The sequence below is a fragment of the Canis lupus genome, chromosome 1 (assembly GCF_003254725.2).
Source record: "Canis lupus dingo isolate Sandy chromosome 1, ASM325472v2, whole genome shotgun sequence".
Lineage (NCBI taxonomy): Eukaryota > Metazoa > Chordata > Mammalia > Carnivora > Canidae > Canis > Canis lupus.
In genome coordinates, this window is record NC_064243.1 from 20,519,672 (window position 1) to 20,538,557 (window position 18,886).

At 37.9% G+C, this 18,886-nt stretch overlaps 1 protein-coding gene across 9 annotated transcripts in view; it reads left to right on the plus strand.

The window, feature by feature from the left end:
* CCDC68 (coiled-coil domain containing 68) overlaps nt 1-18,886 on the plus strand; it is a 64,689-nt gene that overhangs the window by 9,494 nt on the left and 36,309 nt on the right. For 5 of the 9 annotated variants that reach the window (XR_007412013.1, XR_007412014.1, XM_025422211.3 and 2 more), the window contains exons 2-7: nt 4,796-4,891; nt 7,475-7,605; nt 8,715-8,801; nt 11,884-12,024; nt 13,204-13,329; nt 15,033-15,161. Coding sequence is in view for 7 of the 9 variants with exons in the window: in XM_025422211.3 (XP_025277996.1) it covers nt 7,489-7,605; nt 8,715-8,801; nt 11,884-12,024; nt 13,204-13,329; nt 15,033-15,161 (600 nt within the window). In the remaining 2 variants the exon portion in view is untranslated. Of the gene's footprint in view, nt 1-4,795; nt 4,935-7,474; nt 7,614-8,714; nt 8,802-11,883; nt 12,025-13,203; nt 13,330-15,032; nt 15,162-18,886 lie in introns of all 9 variants that reach the window. The other 4 variants (XM_049112502.1, XM_025422214.3, XM_049112524.1 and 1 more) reach the window with 3 other exon arrangements.

Here is an 18,886-nt window from a genome sequence, read left to right on the forward strand (position 1 = left end):
TCACCATTGTGCTGTGTAATGTAGCTGCAGAACAGGTGTGTTGTTTAATATTCAAGACACGGTCAGTCTCTTCAAGAGTTTGGAGATATGTTAGCACTTTTTCCCCTCATGTAACCTAATTACCTTAATTCACTTTTCTTGCAACTTACTTTTGCAGCTTCTAACATCGAAGCTCTCTAGAAGAGTGACCAAGAATGATGACGAAACAATATTCAATATTGTCAGCTCAGAACTCAGAAACTGTGCTGAAACCCATCAGAGCTCTTGGTTGCAAACCTGTCAGTTAAGTTCATTGGCTCTGGATAACAAGTTGAAAAGGAACTTCCCGGTTTAGAAATGGGAGAATCCAGTGTGCTGGTCCCTCAGCCAAGAACAGGCTATCACAGGAGGAGGAGAGGGTCCTGGCATTGCCACTGGTCACTAGATGTCACCACTGGTGTTCTAGCTCCCTGGACACAAGGCAGCACTCTGTGAGGGACTCCTTCCCTTCTCAGAATAATAATGAGGTTTTCACTGCCTCCAGATTCAACAAGCCCCAGGGCCAATCCCTTTACTGGCATTTCCAGATGGGAGCACCTGGTTGGCTGAGGGTTGGCTGAGTCTAGGTGTTGAGTTGAGCACCCGGTTGGCTGAGGGTTGGCTGAGTATAGGTGTTGAGTTGAGCACCTGGTTGGCTGAGGGTTGGCTGAGTCTAGGTGTTGAGTTGAGCAGCTGGTTGGCTGAGGGTTGGCTGAGTCTAGGTGTTGAGTTGAGTATCTGGTTGGCTGAGGGTTGGCTGAGTCTAGGTGTTGAGTTGAGCACCTGGTTGGCTGAGGGTTGGCTGAGTCTAAGTGTTGAGTTGAGTACCTGGTTGGCTGAGTCTAGGTGTTGAGTTGAGCAGCTGGTTGGCTGAGGGTTGGCTGAATCTACGTGTTGGCCTGTGCTCCAGCCCAAGGGAGTGAGGAAGAAGAAGTCTTTTCCCGCAAAGACTCCTACAGGTGGTGATTCGGCATATCTGAGAAGGAGAATCAAGTGCCGGAGAGCCAAAGCATGCCATGCGTCCACCATGGTGCCTTCGGGTAGCACCCAGAGAAGTGAGTTGAGAATACCACTGGGCAGTCAACTGAATTTTAGTGTCCCTTCTATCCCCTGACGTCTTGGCACCTGGCAGTGTCCCACACTTTGCTTCAACCCTGAGGGAGCCATACCAACCAGGGCTAGACCTGTTCTTGGTAGCTGAGAAGACACCTCCTTGGGCAAACTGGAAGTCTTAACAAGTTTCAGTCTATTAAAAAAAAAAAAAAAAAGTCCCTGCTACATCAAAAGAAAAGGAAAAAAATTTAAAAAAGTAAAAGAAAAGGAAAGTGGTAGGCTACACTGTGTACTTTAGTGTTTCATCGACTACCACTCCAAGCAAATTCCAGCCTCTTCTCTTACTGCCCCTTTGCCTGGAACCCTCATCTCCCAGGCAGCCACACAGCATCTCCTCCTTTCATTCAAGTCTTTGGTTCAAATGCCACTGCTTCAGATTGGCCTTCCCTCACCACTCAACCACAACAGCACCTCCTTTTGTTCTGTTGCCCTTCCCTGCTTTTCTTCCTCACGCTTGTCCCCACCTCTCAAGTTCCCAAGTGTTCCATTGTTTTATAACATCTGTCTTCCGTCTGCGCTGAAAGTCTCATGAAGGCGGGGTGTCTGGTGCACCTCTGGGGTCACAGCACCCCACACAGCTCTATTCAATAAACGTTTCATCTATGAATGACTCAATCAAAGGTTAAATAAATGATGAAAATACCTTTGTTAGAAGCTCTGAATACAAGCAGTTGCCTGTACTCATTTCTTAGGACTGCTGTAACAAAGCACCGCGGACTAAGTAGCTTAAACATAGCAATTGCTTGTCTCACGGTGCTGGAAGCCAAAGTCCAAGGTCAAGGTGTTGGCATGGTTGGGTTTTCCTGAGGCTGTGAGGAAGGGCCTGTTCCATGCTTCTCCTCCAGCCTCTGGTGGTTTGCTTGCAGTTTTGGGCATTCCTTGGCGGGTAGAAGCATCACCTTGAGCTCTGCCTTCAGCTTTACATTCTCCTGTGTGCACCTGTGTCCGAATTTTTATAAAAACACCTATTGTATTGGATTAGGAGACCAGCCTATGCCAGGGTGACTTTGCCATAACTAATTACATCTGTAATGATCCTATTTCCTAATGAGATCACATTCTGAGATACTGGGAAGTTAGAACTTCATCGTAGGAATGGGGAAGGAGCAATACTCAACCCCATAGCAGTGCTTCACATGTGTTTATTGTATAATGGATAAGCCATTCTCACGTCATTAAACAGAGAAGTAGGTTTGCTTACGTTATCCTGGGCACCCAGTGATGTGTTGGTTTATGGCACAGATTACAATTAATGTGTATGAATCACTTTGTAAACTGTAAACTGTTCATTAGATGTTAGCATAATCAGTTGGGGATGTTGATGAATTATTGATGTGTTATTGAGAAAGAACTGATACCATGGATTTTCTTGTCTTAAAATCCCAGAAGCAGATCTTCCTTTATAACCTACCTGGGTCTGCAGATGGTTTAAAATATTACCTGGTTCGTCTCTACTACTCAGACTGCTTATCAGCAATAATTGTGGATAATGGATTATTTCATTTACTCATTGGACAAACATACAAATCATTTATTATGTGCTATGCACTGTTTTAAATGCTGGGGAAATGTTACCTTGCAAACGACCCTATGTTGTTTATTGTTTCTCTCATCATTAGTTATTAATATTATCTGAAATTTGCTGATAAGGAAACTAAGGCATAAGTGGTCGAGAAAGTTGTGCAAGGTCACACAGCTACTGAGTGGCAGAGGCAGGCCGTGAAACCAGGCGGTCTGCCTCTAAACCTTTTCATTGGAGAATGTTCTTTCTTCATGGAAAATCTCATGGAAAAATTCAGTGTGTGACAAAACAAAGCAGAAGCGCTTTGGTTCAAGTTGGGATGGCAAAGCCCTGTCTACTTAGCACCTCCCGTCCCCTGGGAGCCCTGTTTGAAAAGCCCTGATCTGGGAAATAACACCTCTTGGCGTGATGCCACTTATAAGCTGTCTTCAATCCACTGTAGCATAAAGCAAATAAAATTCTTTTCTCACTTTAATTAACTGATTGTGTTTTATTTTGAAAATTTTATCTGCCTAATCTACTTCTGGCAGAAATAAAATGCTAAGATGGATTTTCCCCAGGATGGTAATGCCATATGGCAATTTGGACTTTGCTGGCTTAAGTTCCCCTTGGGTTTCTTTATACAAATCAAGGACTGTGATCACAAAAATTTCCTGAATCAAAGAGAGGAATGGAATTGGATTTCGTTTGAATAGAGCTGGATGTAAACTTTGCAACCAGATGGGCATAAACTACCTCCTCTGTTATCGGCTGCGTATCTTCTGTGGTTATTGATAACATAAAATAATAGGAGCAATGGTATTAACCATTACTGCCCATTGAGTGCCTGCTGCAACCAATGAAGTTAAAAAAAAAAAAAAACCACTCTGTTTTACAACTCTAGGTGTTTTATTATCCCTATTTTACAGACAAAGGTAAGTTGAGGCTAAAATTCTACATAACTTGTTTAAGATGGCCCAACTAGTGAGTGGAAGAGGTTCGGTGTTTTGAGAAATATCAGTGATAAAGGAGCTGAATTCCTTGATATTGAGAATAAAAGGCACAGAAGAGAGTATGTTTAGGACATATAACGTGGGGCCTGGTGTGATTTTCAAATTATGAAAGACCGTGAGAATGCATTTGGGATTGCTCCCAAAGACTGATTAACTCCTATGCTGAAACACCTCTCATCATTTGTTAACATACACAGTGGGTAACATATTAAAAAGGAAAAAAAGAATGCAAATCGATCACATGGGACCGTAGATCAGGGAGGATTGAACTGGAGAACCAAACGGAACTCAGACCACATTGGTTGTTCTGCTCACTTCTATTTTCCCACAGATTTTGCTCCCACTTCTGCTCCATCCTAACCCAGGGGTCAGCAAACTTATCCCGTGAAGGACCATATAGTAAATATTTGGGACATTGCTTGCCACATATTTTCTCTGCTGTTGTAAAGCAAAAACAGCACAGACAATATGGAAATGAATGGCTGTGGGTATTGCAAACTTTCAAGTATGAACACTAAATTTGAACAACATATAATTTTCATGTGGCACAAAATGATGTAGCTGTTTTGATTTTTGTTAAGTGTGTGTGTGTGTGTGTGTGTGTGTGTTCATTTTAGACCATTAAGAAATATAAGCACCATTGTGACTTTACAGACTGTGCAAATAGGTGGGAAGCCAGACTGGGCTCACATGACTGCTGACCACACTCAGGCTTGATCATCCCCCTCTGGTTTTCAAACACATGGCTTATTGTCTCTATGGGTGTTTCTTTTACTTCAAGTTGCATTTAAATGATGTTTTGGACCAAGCACTTCATCCCAGAAGAGACTTCAGAAGACCAAGTACCAGAGGTACTTGCACTCACATTCTGCAAAAGCAGACTTGCTGAGTTGCAGCTGCCAAATCGACTTTGGGCGAAATAAATAGAAGCCATAGTGGTTGTCTAAGAGGATTTATAATAAAATGGAAAATTCTTGGCATACTCTGTCAATTTCATTGAAGATTAAAGAATAAATTCAGGACTTAGAGTTATTCCAATAGCAAGCTAGTTTTAAAGTGATAATAGCTAATACGAAAATTCTTTGTGTGCTTTACCAGCATAGGTCATTGCTAAATTTTAATATTTTGCTGTTGTTGTTTTCCTCACCAGGGAAGCCAGCCTTAATGTAATAGAAACACCCTTGAACTTGGTGTCCCAAAGACAAAGGCTTGAGTTTCAGCTCTGTTCGTTTTCCAGTGACCTTGGGTAAGTTACCACCTACAGGAGTCTTGGCTTCCTGTTCAGTAAGGTAAGGTGAATAATCCTACCTCACAGGGCTTTTCATTTTATTGATTTATTTATTTTTAGTTCTTTACTCTTTATTGGGGAAATTTATAACAAGAGACAAAGTAGAGGAACATAGTGAATTCCATGTGCCCTTGACCTATTTCAGTAATTCCCTGCATTTTGCCAAATTTCTTCCATCTTTACCCCACCCCCTTTTCTCTCTCTGCTAGAGTATTTTACAGCAATTCTAAATGTAATATTTCAGTATGGATGACTAACAGAAAAGATCTTTCTAAAGAATATCATAATTCTAATATACCTAGCAAAATTGCAATGGTTCTTTAACATAACCCATTATCCAATTAGATTTAAAGTTTCCCCAGCTGTCTTAAAAATGTCTTCATATACCTGGTTTATTTGAATCAAGAGCCAAGGAAGATTCAGATATTGCGTTTGGCCACATGTTTCTTTAAGACTCTTCATTTATGGCAATTTTCCTTCTCTTCTTCCCATCTTTCTTCATATAATTTGTGGAAGGAACTAGTTGTTTGTCTCATAAAATGTCACATAATTTGGATTTGGCTGATTGCAACCTTCGCCCTTGTAGAGTCATTGAACATTTTCCTCTTGTTCAGATGCTTACTGTCCTTAGATATAGAGGCTTGATTAGATTCAAGTTCAATTCTTTTTTAAAGCATACTTTGTAGGTGATGCTTTTTGCATGTGATTGTACGACATCTAGAGGACAAAATGTCTGGTTATCTCTTTCTACTTCTGTCACGATTGATTAGTAAGGTTCCCAGGTTAATGCATTCTTCATCAACCTCTCACCTAGTGATTTTGGCACTGGTTGATGACTGTTGTTTAGATCCATTATTTCATAAGGGATTGCAAAATGTAGGTCTAATTCTATCATCCACTTAGATTTATTAGCAGGACTTCTTTAAAAAAAAAGAATCAATTATTTGGTTACCATGAAATATAATTCATACAAGAAAGGCAAGATAAATGCTTGTTGGTGCATTTATCTCACTTCCTCTTTTGAGCTGATGTTAGTATAATGATGGCCTCTCTCCATTGAGTTGGATGATGATGGTTGCTGTTGGTGGTGGTTTTTCTCCTGTCACTATAATTTCAGGAATTTATAATCCTTCATATTTTTCAATCCTTCACAGTCATTCCTCTATCAGATTGGCTTTGTATAGTATTAAGTCACCTTCTGCCTTCTGGTAGAACAAGATATCTCAAACTTACCTTGTATATTTCTTGTCTCAGACCTAAATCATTCAAGAAACCATGATTTCTTTTTAGTAGAGAATGATATACTGAGACCATGGTCTGGGCACTGGGAGCATCAATTGCTTATATTTCGAAATTTTTGAGTGGCTGGACCTAGAATACATTTTTAGAGGAAAATAAATCATTATTTTATATTCATAATTTCAGTTTGGATTATAAGGTGTTTACAGAACATTTTTGCTCTAATTGTAGGATTTTTTTCTCTATGTTCAAAATTTTAGTTCTTGATGTTAAGAGAATGACTTTGTGGCTTTATTCTACATCATGCATTTATGTGGGTGAGTGCATGTGCATGCACATACACATATACTACTTTCAAAATAGCAATACCAATATTTCCACTAACAATATTATTAATGAGTATAGTTTAAGATTGTTTTGCACTTCTTTTTGTTCTTAGGGCATAGCACACCTGGGATAAATAGCCCCTGGCATGTGTTTTAAAGTCACTTCAAGTAATTCAATAATAATTCAACTTGTTATACAGATATAGTTATTTGTGTATTTATTTCTTATTTTAGAAGGATTTCATTTTCTCCTATTTAATTTAGTTTTACTTTATAATTAGGTAAAACAATTACATTGTTCAGTGTCAAAACTTAAATCACAGATTTTCCCCTTCTATCCACCTCTTCCTTCTTTTAGAAATTACTATGCTATACATCCTTTATATATCCTTTTCTGCACCATGTCTTTTTTATTGAATAATGCATCCTAGAGAAGACTTCATAGCAGATTATTCAACTAGTCCTCTTTTTGTGGATATTTAGGCTTTTCCCAATATTTTTCTATTACAAATAGTTCTCCAGTAGATGACCTTTATAGGCTCTTGAGAGTTAAAAAAGAGTATAAAGTGACATATAAGTGATATATATATATATAATATATACATATGATTTTGTTATATTGTTTTAGTTCCACAGTCATTTATTAAGTGCTTACAATGTGCTGGAATATAAAGATGAATAAGATGCAATCTGTAGTCTTAAGGTTTTATAGTCCAATATGATGTGGAGTAAAAAGAGACATTTTACATAGTTTCTTCTCAGATAATTTGATTTTTATACTTCTGATCAATGAATGCTTCAGCTGGTGCTGTTTTTATATTAAATTAATTCCTGGATATATCCAGATATCAATAATTAATCACATGTTCTACTATATTTAATTATAGTGCTAATACAGAACTTCTTTCAGTTTATGGACCGTATTATCAGATCATCAAAGAAGTTAGTTTTGACTAACTGATTTGTGTTTTCCTAGAGCCGGAATTCACAATGACAACAGTAACAGTGACCACAGAGATTCCCCCAAGTGGTAAAATAAAAAATAACTCTGCCCTGTATGAGTCCACATCAGCTCACGTTATTGAAGAAACTGAATATGTGAAAAAGGTATGCAGGTACTGGAAATCGATCATGATCTTTTAAAATGCAACCTAACATGGATGGGTGGGCTTTGTTTCTCCCTCCATAGAACCTGTGAGGACACATTTGGTAAAGGACAACCTCAGCAGCTGAAATTTCAACACATGTTTGGTAACCTCTCTTGAGGACACAAACCTCTGTTCCCACACATGGCATAAAATTGAATCATGGGCCAGAAGGGTTCAGAACACCTATCAGCACTTAATTTGCCCCACACTCTTCACCACTGCACTTCCTACTGTTTTATATCATTTCTCAGTTGTTTCATGAGTGTTGCTACTGTGCTCCCAACTAGATGTTTATGTTCTCTCTGAGTTACTGTCTCTCCTTACCGCTTCCTTTTCACAGTGCTGGGTTGCTCTCCTCAGTGATCACATGTTGGCATGTGACTTCATTACAAATGTGAAATCTTATGAGAATCCAGTGATAATGGCTGACAAAAGTATATATTCTTATGAACTGTTTCTTAGAACAGATAGAAAAATTTGAACCTGGCTAGTTTATAACTTACTTAGATTAATTCATCTTTGAGTGTCTTACAATTCCATAGGTCACTAAGACATTAGGCTTATATTTCATGCATAAATTTGTATGATCTTCTCTTAGTAATTATTCTGTAGTAATTACTAAATAGTAATTATTCTATAGTAATTGCTAGCTAGTAATTATTCTCTAGTAATTACTAGCTAGTAATTATTTTGTAGTGATTACTAAATAGTAATTGTTTTATAGTAATTACTAAATAGTAAATTAGTACTAAATTGCTACATAGGAAAAATAGAATTAAATAGTATTAAATACTAATTACTAAATAGTAATTATTTTGTAGCATAATATTCATTTAGGTTATATTTTAGGTTTGACTGAGAAAGAATTATAAAGACCAAATGTTCATTTTCTGCAGTCTAAACAATATTAGCCTAAATGCAAGTCAGGTTGGTGGCAGTTATTTAAATCTCTGATCAGTGTTTATTATTACTTTCCAGATAAATCAGGTATACTGTAGCTGGTATAAAGAAAAAAGTATTTGACATTAAATGTCTTTGAAAAAAAATTTAAATGTGCTTTTCTTCTAGATCCGAACTACTCTGGAAAAGATCCGAAATCAAATTTTTAAAGATGAAGTAGGACATAACAGTACAAATCACAAACTAGAAACAAAGGTAATAAATTGATCAAAATGTACCACTTTATTCCTTCAGTAAATAAACATAAAACAGTATAAACCCTATTTAAATAACTTTTTATGATAATTATTAAATTATTCTTTGAAGTTTTGAATGATGGATGTTAAATATTTTGTCAGTATCTAAAGATGTTACTGGGCATATGTATGAAATATTTAACCACAGATGTTATTAGCAGGCTTAGATTGGAAGGACTAGACCTTAGTTGAATATTTTAAATAGGGCTTACTTATCTAAAGTATATGTAAAGATGTCAGCCCAGCCAGGATATAGGGCAGCAACATTTCTCAAAGCGATGATGAAGGTACAACCTTTTAGGCTCACCTGGGTCACGCCAATGGACACAGAGTCGAAGTTATTAAGCTGTTAGGCCAAGTGATCAGACAATTGATAAACTTGAATGTACCGTTTCCCCTGTGACTGGCCTTATATTCTTAATGTCAAACAATCTACACTAGCCTTGCCTGGATTGTGCCGGATTAGAGCCCATCTGAAGCCAAGTGCACCTCATCAATACCAACGTTGTCCACTATATAGTGTAGCCATAGAGAATGAAGAACATAGGGTATGAGGCATAAATATTGTTCCCTTTATCATGCTCAGTCTGCCAAACTAACACAACCAGCTCCAAAAATTTTCTTATATTAAGTGCTCAGAAACTAGAAAAAAAGGTTAATGTTTGTGAATGGTGGTAAAGGCCAAAAAAAAAAAAAATCCATTTTGGTTCTATTGAGTTGTTTATTTCACCTGTAAGTGGAGATTTATAATGGGTACTGTGTGTCTGATTCTGGCTTTGAAGGTAGAGGTTTGGGCTAGAAGATCCAGGCCACAGGGCAGAGATTTTAGAAATAAAGATAGCATTTAAATTTCTGAAATTGGAGGAGATTGCCAAATGTGAGTGTGGATAGAAATGACGGGGGCACCTGAGTGGCTCAGTCAGTTGAGCATCTGACTCTTGGCTTTGGCTCAGGTCCTGATCTCGTGGGTCCTGAGATCGAGCCTTGCCTCTGGCTCCGGGCTCACTCAGGGGAGAATCTGCTTGAGGATTTTTTCCTTCTGCCCCTCTCCTCATGTGCATGGGAGCGCTCTCTCTCTCTCTCTCTCTCAAAAATAAATAAATAAATAAATAAATAAATAAATAAATAAATAAATACATCTTTAAAAGAAATTAAATGGCAGGAAATTTGAGCATTTGGTCCTGAGATATCCAACACTTTGGAAGAAGAATCCTCACAGCAGGCTGGAAAAAGACACTAGTGAATTAGAAGGAAAACCGGAAGAGAGAGAGTCACTGAATGGCAAGTGAAAAAGGGTGTCACCACTATGTCTAATGGTGCCTATGGGTCAAGTAAATTGAGAACTGAACATTCACCATTGGATATCACAATGGGAAGGTTGGTGACCTTGATAGGAGTTAGGAATGGAGATGAATTGTGTTGCCAGTGTGTCTGCCTTGGTCATCTCAAACCTCAAGATAGTAAATAATAGCCTCAAAGGACCTGCTCCTTCCCCTGCAATATCTGCACAACGTCCATGTGGGAATTCAGCATACTGATCTAGGGCTTTACTGCTCTCCAAGCCTGGGCGGTATTCACAGCAGCAGTAGCAGTACCAGGGAGCTCTTTAGAAATGTAGCATCTGGAGCTCCACCCCAGACCTTGTGAATCAGAATCTGCATTTTAACTGGATCTATCACCAAGTGACTCATATACACATCAAAGTTCAAGATGCACTAATCCATGACCTTTGTAGCTATCTACTGCTGCCAGCAATCTACCTTCCACAAGACTCCTTCCATGGAGTATTCTTTTACAAATTAAAAACAAAATAACTTATATAGGGAGAGTGAGAGTATATAGTAGGGTATGGAGTAGAATAAACAAAACCATGATGGAATTACAGGTCTTTAAAATTTATATATTTATATATATTATTTATTTCACTATATTCTTTTCTGCTTTTTTATTTCTGTAAACGTAACCTATATTTTGTACTAGAAAGAATATTGCCTTTGTTAAACAAACTTGGGTTCCAATTCTGGTCCTGGTGGTTGTTTTAGGTATAACCTCCTAAAATACTAGAAAACACTTACTAGTATTGCTAGTAAGCTTACTAGTGAAACACTCTCATCTTCAATTTTCTCCTCTGAATAATGGACATAGTGCCTTCTAGTGTTTGCAGCATTCAGACAAAGGGGGCTTTATAAAACATCTAAAAGATTACCTGTCACATAATAGGTGCTTACTAAATAGAAGTCTAAAAGGAAGTTATTATTTTATAATTGTTTCATTTCAGGGTATGTAGAATTGTATATTGCCTTGAAATAATTTGGAAGAGCAGAAAGCATAGGTAGGATAGATACTCAAGAGGCTGTTTCATGTGCTCTCCCACTTACCGTGTTAACTGAGGCTCAGTACCTCACTTTTGGTATCTGTAAAATTGATGTAGTTGAGTTAGATAGTTTCAAATTATCTTTCCACTTCCACATGTCCTTGATTCTAGATAAGATTTATTTTATGCTCTCTAAGTTTATTTTCAGTAGGCAAGAGTTTACATTGAGTCACGCTGGCAATAACATCCAGTTCTGATATCTCTGGAAATTTAATATGGGGTGATTACAGTGAAGCATCACTGAACATTGACTATTATGTATTGTAACTATTAGGTCCGATTATATTCGTTTATAATACAATGTAACCAAAATGCATCTGTGTCTGCAACTTAGATTTTAAAAGGGGGAAAAAATAGGCCTTGTGGATATTATTTATCTCCCAAAAAGGACTTAATGGTATATTTAAAACTATAGGGAATAAAAACGCATAAAAGATATTCCTCTACCTTTTTTTTTTAATAAAAGAACCTAATCAAATTTGAGCAAATATAGAGGCCAGCTGCTTCATCTAGAATTCCCCTTTGATATTTGAAATTCAAAATATTTATTTGTGCTGACCTGAATGTTTTTTGTATATATATTAGTAGTGAGTGATAATTATTGTTGTCAAAGTTTGTAGAGGAAAAGAATAGTCAGGTTGACGATTTTCATGTTTGTTCATTTCAGCATTGTCAAAACATTCAGAGTGGCTTGGATTTTGAAATGGATCCCTCTTGTCGCAGTTTGGATCTGCTCATGGAAAGGATGAAAGGGAAAGAACAGCAGCTCTTAGAAATGAACAAAGAAAATGAAATATTGAAAATCAAGGTATGGCTATCAGGAGAAATTTCTTTTTTTTTTAAGATTTTAATTTATTTATTATAGGGGGAAGGACAGATGCAGAAGGAGTGAGAAAATCAAGCAGACTCCATACTGAATGTGGGGCTCAATCTCACAACCCTGAGATCATGCATGACCAGAGCTGAAACCAAGGGTCAGATGCTTAACTGACTGAGTCACCCAGGAGGAATTTCTGGTAGTTATTTTAGGTGTAGGAGAAATTTCTGATTTTGTGTTTTTGGGCCTTTGAGCCAATAAGATAGTTTCATGGATGTGTAAAAGCAGACAGGCATCCTTACACATCCACGGATCCACACGTATGCTCACCTTCATAGAGAACCACTTTTCCATTTTATAAATTAAATCTCACTGTTCTATTTTGGAGACTACTTTTACTATTGAAAAGATTTTACAAAAGTTCAACGGATATAAAGTTTCGGTTGTGCGAGATGAATCAGTTCTAGAGATCTGCTGTTTGATACTGTGCCTGTAGTTAATACAGTGTCATACACTTAAAAATGTGTTAAGAAGATTGGTCTCATGTTAAGTATTCCTCCTAAATAGTTTTTTAAAATCTTTCATACTTAATAAATATTAATTAGAACACTCATAGTCAAATGGCTCATTATTTTGTTTAATTAACCTATTATTGGATACTTTATATATTCTGGGTGTTGGGGGGGTTATTATATTTGCAGTCCTGCAATGAATATTTCTGTAGGTAAATCGTTGTGGCCATTCTTGATTATTTCTTTTGGTTAAATCCCGGACATTTGCCCTTAATACTCACATCTTGTCCCACTGCTGTCTTAGGAAAATACATCTTTTTAGTGTCATGGGCATCAACGATAAAATGCAAATAAGTGTATAAGCTGATGAGACACTGTGGAACTCTTTGAAGGGTGCATCCTATAAATGCAGAGCACTGATTGTGGAGCTTTGGTTTGGCCTGGTTGGTGCAAATCCTTGTGCATGATAGTTTCCCTAAATAGGATGTTTCTCATTTTACTTTTTCCTCTTACTAGGTAATAGTGTCTTTTCTCCTATTTGCTGTATAGGAGGGTGCAAATTACCATTTGCCTCTCTGTTTTCAGTCGCCTATCAAACTGTTCTGACTTTAACCTTTTCTACTGTAAATGCCAAAACATACGTGACCTCTTTTTCTAGCTGGAAGCCTCCAGAGAAGCAGGAGCAGCGGCTCTGAGAAACGTGGCCCAGAGATTATTTGAAGTCTACCAAACACAGTCTGAAGAAGTTAGGAAGCAGCATGAGGATGGTAAACGCTTATTGGAGGTACTGGGTTAGCAGCTTGTCTTTTGGAGAATTGACACCCCAGAGAATGTGTATGTGTATTGGTTCACGTCTCCCTTTTTGAGGTTTGATGTGAAATAAGCAATGGCCCCATGTCTTTGGCAAGCCTTGGACTGGGCAGGGTGCCCATCTTCTGTCCTGATCTCTCCCCACATCCTGCTTAGCCTGGCACTCAGACATTGTTCAGCTGTGGTGTTGCCGCTCTTGCCCGAGGCCCCGTGGAGCACAGGTGGGAGGAAGCTGGGCCACCCTGTCTAGAAATCAGGGCTGTCCCAGGGACACTGGCCAGTGACTCCTCTCCTGGTTCTGCTTTTGACTAAGTAGATGACCTAGGTAGAGTCATTTTCCCCTCTCTGGAGTTGGATTTCCTTGTCTCTAAAATGAGAGTTGGGCTAGATCAATGGTTTCAAGATGGTTTTGACCCGGTCCTAGAATACATTCTTCAAATTTAAAAAAAGTATCTGTACATTTATATTTTAAAATACACCTTTCATATTTCAATATATAACTCTATAAATTAAAATATTTTAAAAACATAAATATGTATACATGTGTCTATATGTGTGTATACATATGCATAGACATACACATATAAACACATGCATACATTTTTTGGTTTGTTTTTAAATCTGACGTATACATTTTAAGATCAATACACCATTATTTGAAAAATGAATTCTAGGATTGGGAAAAGGAAGAAAGAAATGTGCGTATGTTTGTGTGTGCGAGTGTTTGTATGTATATATTCACCAAAACTCTAAATAGGGAAGCTCATTCATGCTGGGGTGGGGTACGTAGGCCTCTGACAGCTCGGGCCCTGCAGAGATCTCCACGGGATCATAAGGAAATCCACTGTGCAGGTGACACACCTTCATGCTTCTGGATGTGCTGGTGATGGTCGGAAACTCACAGGGTACAGATAAAGAACTGTAGTGAATGAAGTGAGCACCCAAGTGCTCCATGTGAGTGAGTGGTCGGCCTGTAGGGAAGGGAATTCATGTGTTCTGCAAAGGGGCCTCAGCCCCAGCCTGAAGATGCTTGGCAGGAAAGCCCACCTGGTGTTTCCAAAGGAAAGAAACTAGATGCTTTTTTTCTACTGTAAAATCTCATATTTTATTAAATATAAATGCCGATGTGTGCATGCATGTCAGTTAGAAGTCACTTGAGACACTCAAGTGTGGCCTGTAGGCTACCAGATGAAGACTTCACTTCTATGATCTTTAGCACTGTTCCTGCTATAGGCCTGGGGAATAACCCCCAACACAGTGGGGATCATTATTCTGCTTTTATGACACTTTCTGATTAAAAATAAAACATTAAAAAGTGAAACATTTTTTACTTGAGCATCTAAGATTTTAATTCTAATTAAATTTCATTGAGAAAAAGTTAAAAATCTTGCTTTTCTTAAATTAGCATCTGTCTTTCTTATACCAGTCGGGGTAGCATGTTTTATGGTAACAAATGTAAACATTCTAGAAATAATGCTGAAATATTATTAATACTATATTGTTTAGTGCTGTTGCAGCCCATTGAGTTTGTTTTGGAGGAAACACTAAATTCAAAAGAGTAATTTGAATGAAGTGTGAATAATTAAATTTTTTTGGCTACTCAAAATTATAGAGGGCAATACTATCTGTTTAAACTTAATAAAAACAATAGTTTCACCATTGTCTTACTGACCAAAGGTTAACAAACTTGAAAAAGAACAGCAATTGAAACAACATGCTGAAAATCTGAATCAAATTGCTAAAAAGCTTGAAGAAAAACATAATCAAATCACAGAGCTGGAGAACCTTGTGCAGAGGATGGAAAAGGTGAGCCCCTGGGGAATTAGAAGAATTTCTTCCAGACAGGGTTAGGGAGAGAAGGAAAGAAAATAACACTAAAATAAATAAGATATATAAATATATATAATTTATATATAAATGTGAATTTATTTATTTATAAATATAATTTATAAATTTATACAATTAAATGTATTAATATATATATTTTTTAGCAAGAGAGTGTGCATGCTAGAGCAAGCAGGGGGAGGGGAGGGGCAGAGGGAGAAGGAGAGAGAAAATCTCAAGCAGACTCTCCACTGAGCATGGAGCTCAACGTGGGGCTTGGTTTCCGACACTGAGATCATGACCTGAGCCAAAATCAAGAGTAGGATGCCCAACCGACTGAGCCACCCAGGCACCCCTAAAATACATAAAATATTAGTTGAAAGTGAGTACCCTTTTCGACAACTAAGACTTCAGAAAGAACTCAGTAATGTTAGTTCCTCCCCTTACACACTTAACATGGTCTGTACTGTCACTAATTGGCCTTTCTCCAAGTGCTGCAGTCATATCATCCTCTGTCACTTTCTCTCTCTGGTGTATGTATGGCTTAGAAAAGGGAAGCAGGTGAGACTGTGAGTGGAAACAATGGGAACAATCACAAAATCCACCTATTGGTAATCATACAGTGAATCCCTGTAATAGCATTTCTGTGTATTAGAGTCAGTGAAATATCTGTTCTTTGGCCACCCAAGCTCACTTTGGGATTGTGAATACCTCTGGCTACATTGGGACGGATATAATTCACATTAAGGAAAGACCTCCTATAGGAACTGGAACTTCCGTAAGAGATAATTTAGGGAAGAATAGTGACAGAACAAAAATTATTAAAAATTTTATGCAGTATGCCTTTGAGTGGTTGACACTCCAAGCATATACAGATGGTGAGCATATAGATTTAATTATGCATCTATTAGAATTTAGAATACAGAGAAATCAAGGAATACTGGGTTTTTAATAGAAAACAAACGGACAGAAAATTGGGCTCTTTAAAACTGGATGTGGGGTAGATTAAGAATATAGGTTTGCAGGTGTCGCCTGGCTGGTTCAGTCAGTAGAGCATGCAACTCTTCATCTGGGGTTGTGAATTCGAGCCTCATGTGGAATGTAGAGATTACTTTTAAAAGATCTTTAAAAAAATAGGCTTTGACTTCTGGCAAATATTGCCCAATAAATTCTTACATTTATCATAATTCCCTGATTTGCCTCCTTCTCAGCCTTATTCTGTTTTATGTCTGCATGAGTTGGTGCCATTTTAGAAATGTCACTTCAAAAGTATCACATTTCAATATTCAGGTTTCTTGCCAACGGAAATTTGATTAATTTGTTACATATTTCCCAATAATTTAATTTATAACACTGAGTTTGGTTGAATCTGTAATCTCAATGAAGGTCCTATGAGGAAACCACAAAAATTAAATAAGCCCAAATTTAACTGAATCTAGTACTAATATATAGCTACATCTGTGTTGTGTGTTGGGTCACTGAAGATTTTACTGTAGCCAAGAATCACTGGGCTAGAATGTCCTCAAGTACCTGGTTGGCTAGTGTGACAGTTTATAGTTTTAATATTTTGAACAAACTGTAACATTTGGATGAATACTTTGTAGCATTAGAATATTTATCCTATAATAAATAGTTGAGCAAATTAAGCACGAAGAGTGTTTGCATTTAGGAAAGGAAGACAATTCTGGAATTCAAATAGGATTGATTAACCAGCTTTCCTTTAAATTGAGATTTGTGATCACCTCAAACCCAGTAACACTGGGTCAGGTTTAGTAGCCAGCTGTCTCTGAAAATTAACAACAGAACAGTGGAATATAGTTTCTTTTTTCCCAGAAACCCTGTGAAATCTGCACTGGATGTGAGTTCATCTCAGAATTTGAGTTACATACACTTGACTGTTCGTTCAACACTTATTTAAGCACACACCGTGTCCCAAGCAGAGCTAGAGGCTAGGTATCTATTTGTGAATGAACCAGATATAGTCTCTTTGTGGAGATTGCAGGGTAGTATATCTGGGTTCTGTGGGTCTCAAGGAGCTTCCCATATCTCTCTCTTCATTCATTCTCCTCCGGGCCCCTACGGAGGCACACATCCATATTGAAAAGCGATTTTGAGAAACTGACTATTTGTAGGCATTTTGAAAAAGAGGAATATAGAATTGGATTACTAGAATAGCTACAAAGCTGGTTTACCCCAGAATAAAGTTGACTGGCTTAGATACTGGCAGACATTTTTGAGAAGTGATAGCCTAGCATTTATCTTTTTTGTTTGTTTTTGTCATTTTTGTTTTTGCATTTATTTTGATACTGACCCATAATGGTGGGCTGTCTCTAGGTGTCTGTGACAGAGTGAGTGGACAGGATGTCCATGGTTCATGGCCATGAAGGAACCTTCCAGAATATTCTAGTTCAGTAATTTCCTAGAGTGAAGCCCATTGGAATCTCGGATAGGTGGAGATAGGTGGAGACGGAGTGGAAGGGCACTGTGCAGGAGTTTTTTTAAAGACATATTTAGTTTAAAGATAATGTGATATTTGTAAAACAAACAAGCGAATAAATAAAACTATAAGAAACAAAACTTGGCAATGTCTTCTTGTGTTAAGATAATACTGAGAATGCTTTTAAGGCTGTGATGAAGGGTTCATCAGGTGGGGGTGTGTGTCAGAATGAGGGGAGGGGGAACTCTAGATTTTTGTGTTAGTAGGAAAAAGACATGAGTTTAGAAAGGAAATGAAAATTAAAAATGAACACCCACAACAAAGGTTGATAAATATTGCCCTGGTAGTGGGTGGCCCCTGGAGAAGGATTCATTTTCTACTCACTTGAACAAGCCACTGCTCCAGTAAATAGCCATTAGTGGTATGAGGTCTGGTAATGAACACATTACTTAAAACCTTCACCATCTGTCCCACTTTAATCAGGAATGCAGTGAAAATGAATTCCGTAAACACAGTGATAAGCCAGCAAAAACGCCCAATAAGAACATTTTAATATGGCATATGTTCCTTTTGCTAGCAGTGCAATTCTGTTGCATCATATTTGTTTTCCAGTGTCATTGATTTAGCTCTATTAGAATTTTAGAGCTCAAAGATGCTTTGGAGACCACCTAGTTCCTCATCACCATTTTATAAATGAGGACAGTGGGAACAAGGAACGATTCCACTGTCCTCCAGTTACCAGTTCAAAATGCTTTCCATTATGCCTCTATCTTCTCTGGAGTCAGATAAAAATGATATACTTGGTTCCTAAATCATTTAGATGTTAACATATGGCAATTATTTAAATTGGTGTCTCCTGCACGTTGATCAATAGGGCCAGGGAACTCTTGAGCTCCCCGGAGGTGCAGTTTTGGGAAGAGTGCATTGCCCACTGGGTGGTGCTGTGAACTCCTTTCCTTTTCCAGGAGACACTGTCCCTGAGAAAAAGTGCTAGCCCATGTGGTGTGACTTTCTCTGTTGTCAGAGAGGAGGCACTAAGAGCCCAAGCTACATGCTGGAGCCTTGGCCATGGCACAATGTTTACTTGTCCAGTTGTCCGGTCTGCTTGAACCCTCGTTATGAAGATCCATTAATTGAGAGTAAGTCCATTAGGAAGAATGTGAAACTGCATTTTCCTGCCTACAAAATCAAAATATATTATCAATAATGTGTTTCTTTGATTATCATAATAAGCTTACAAGGCATACCTGTGATCCCTCAAAAATAATTT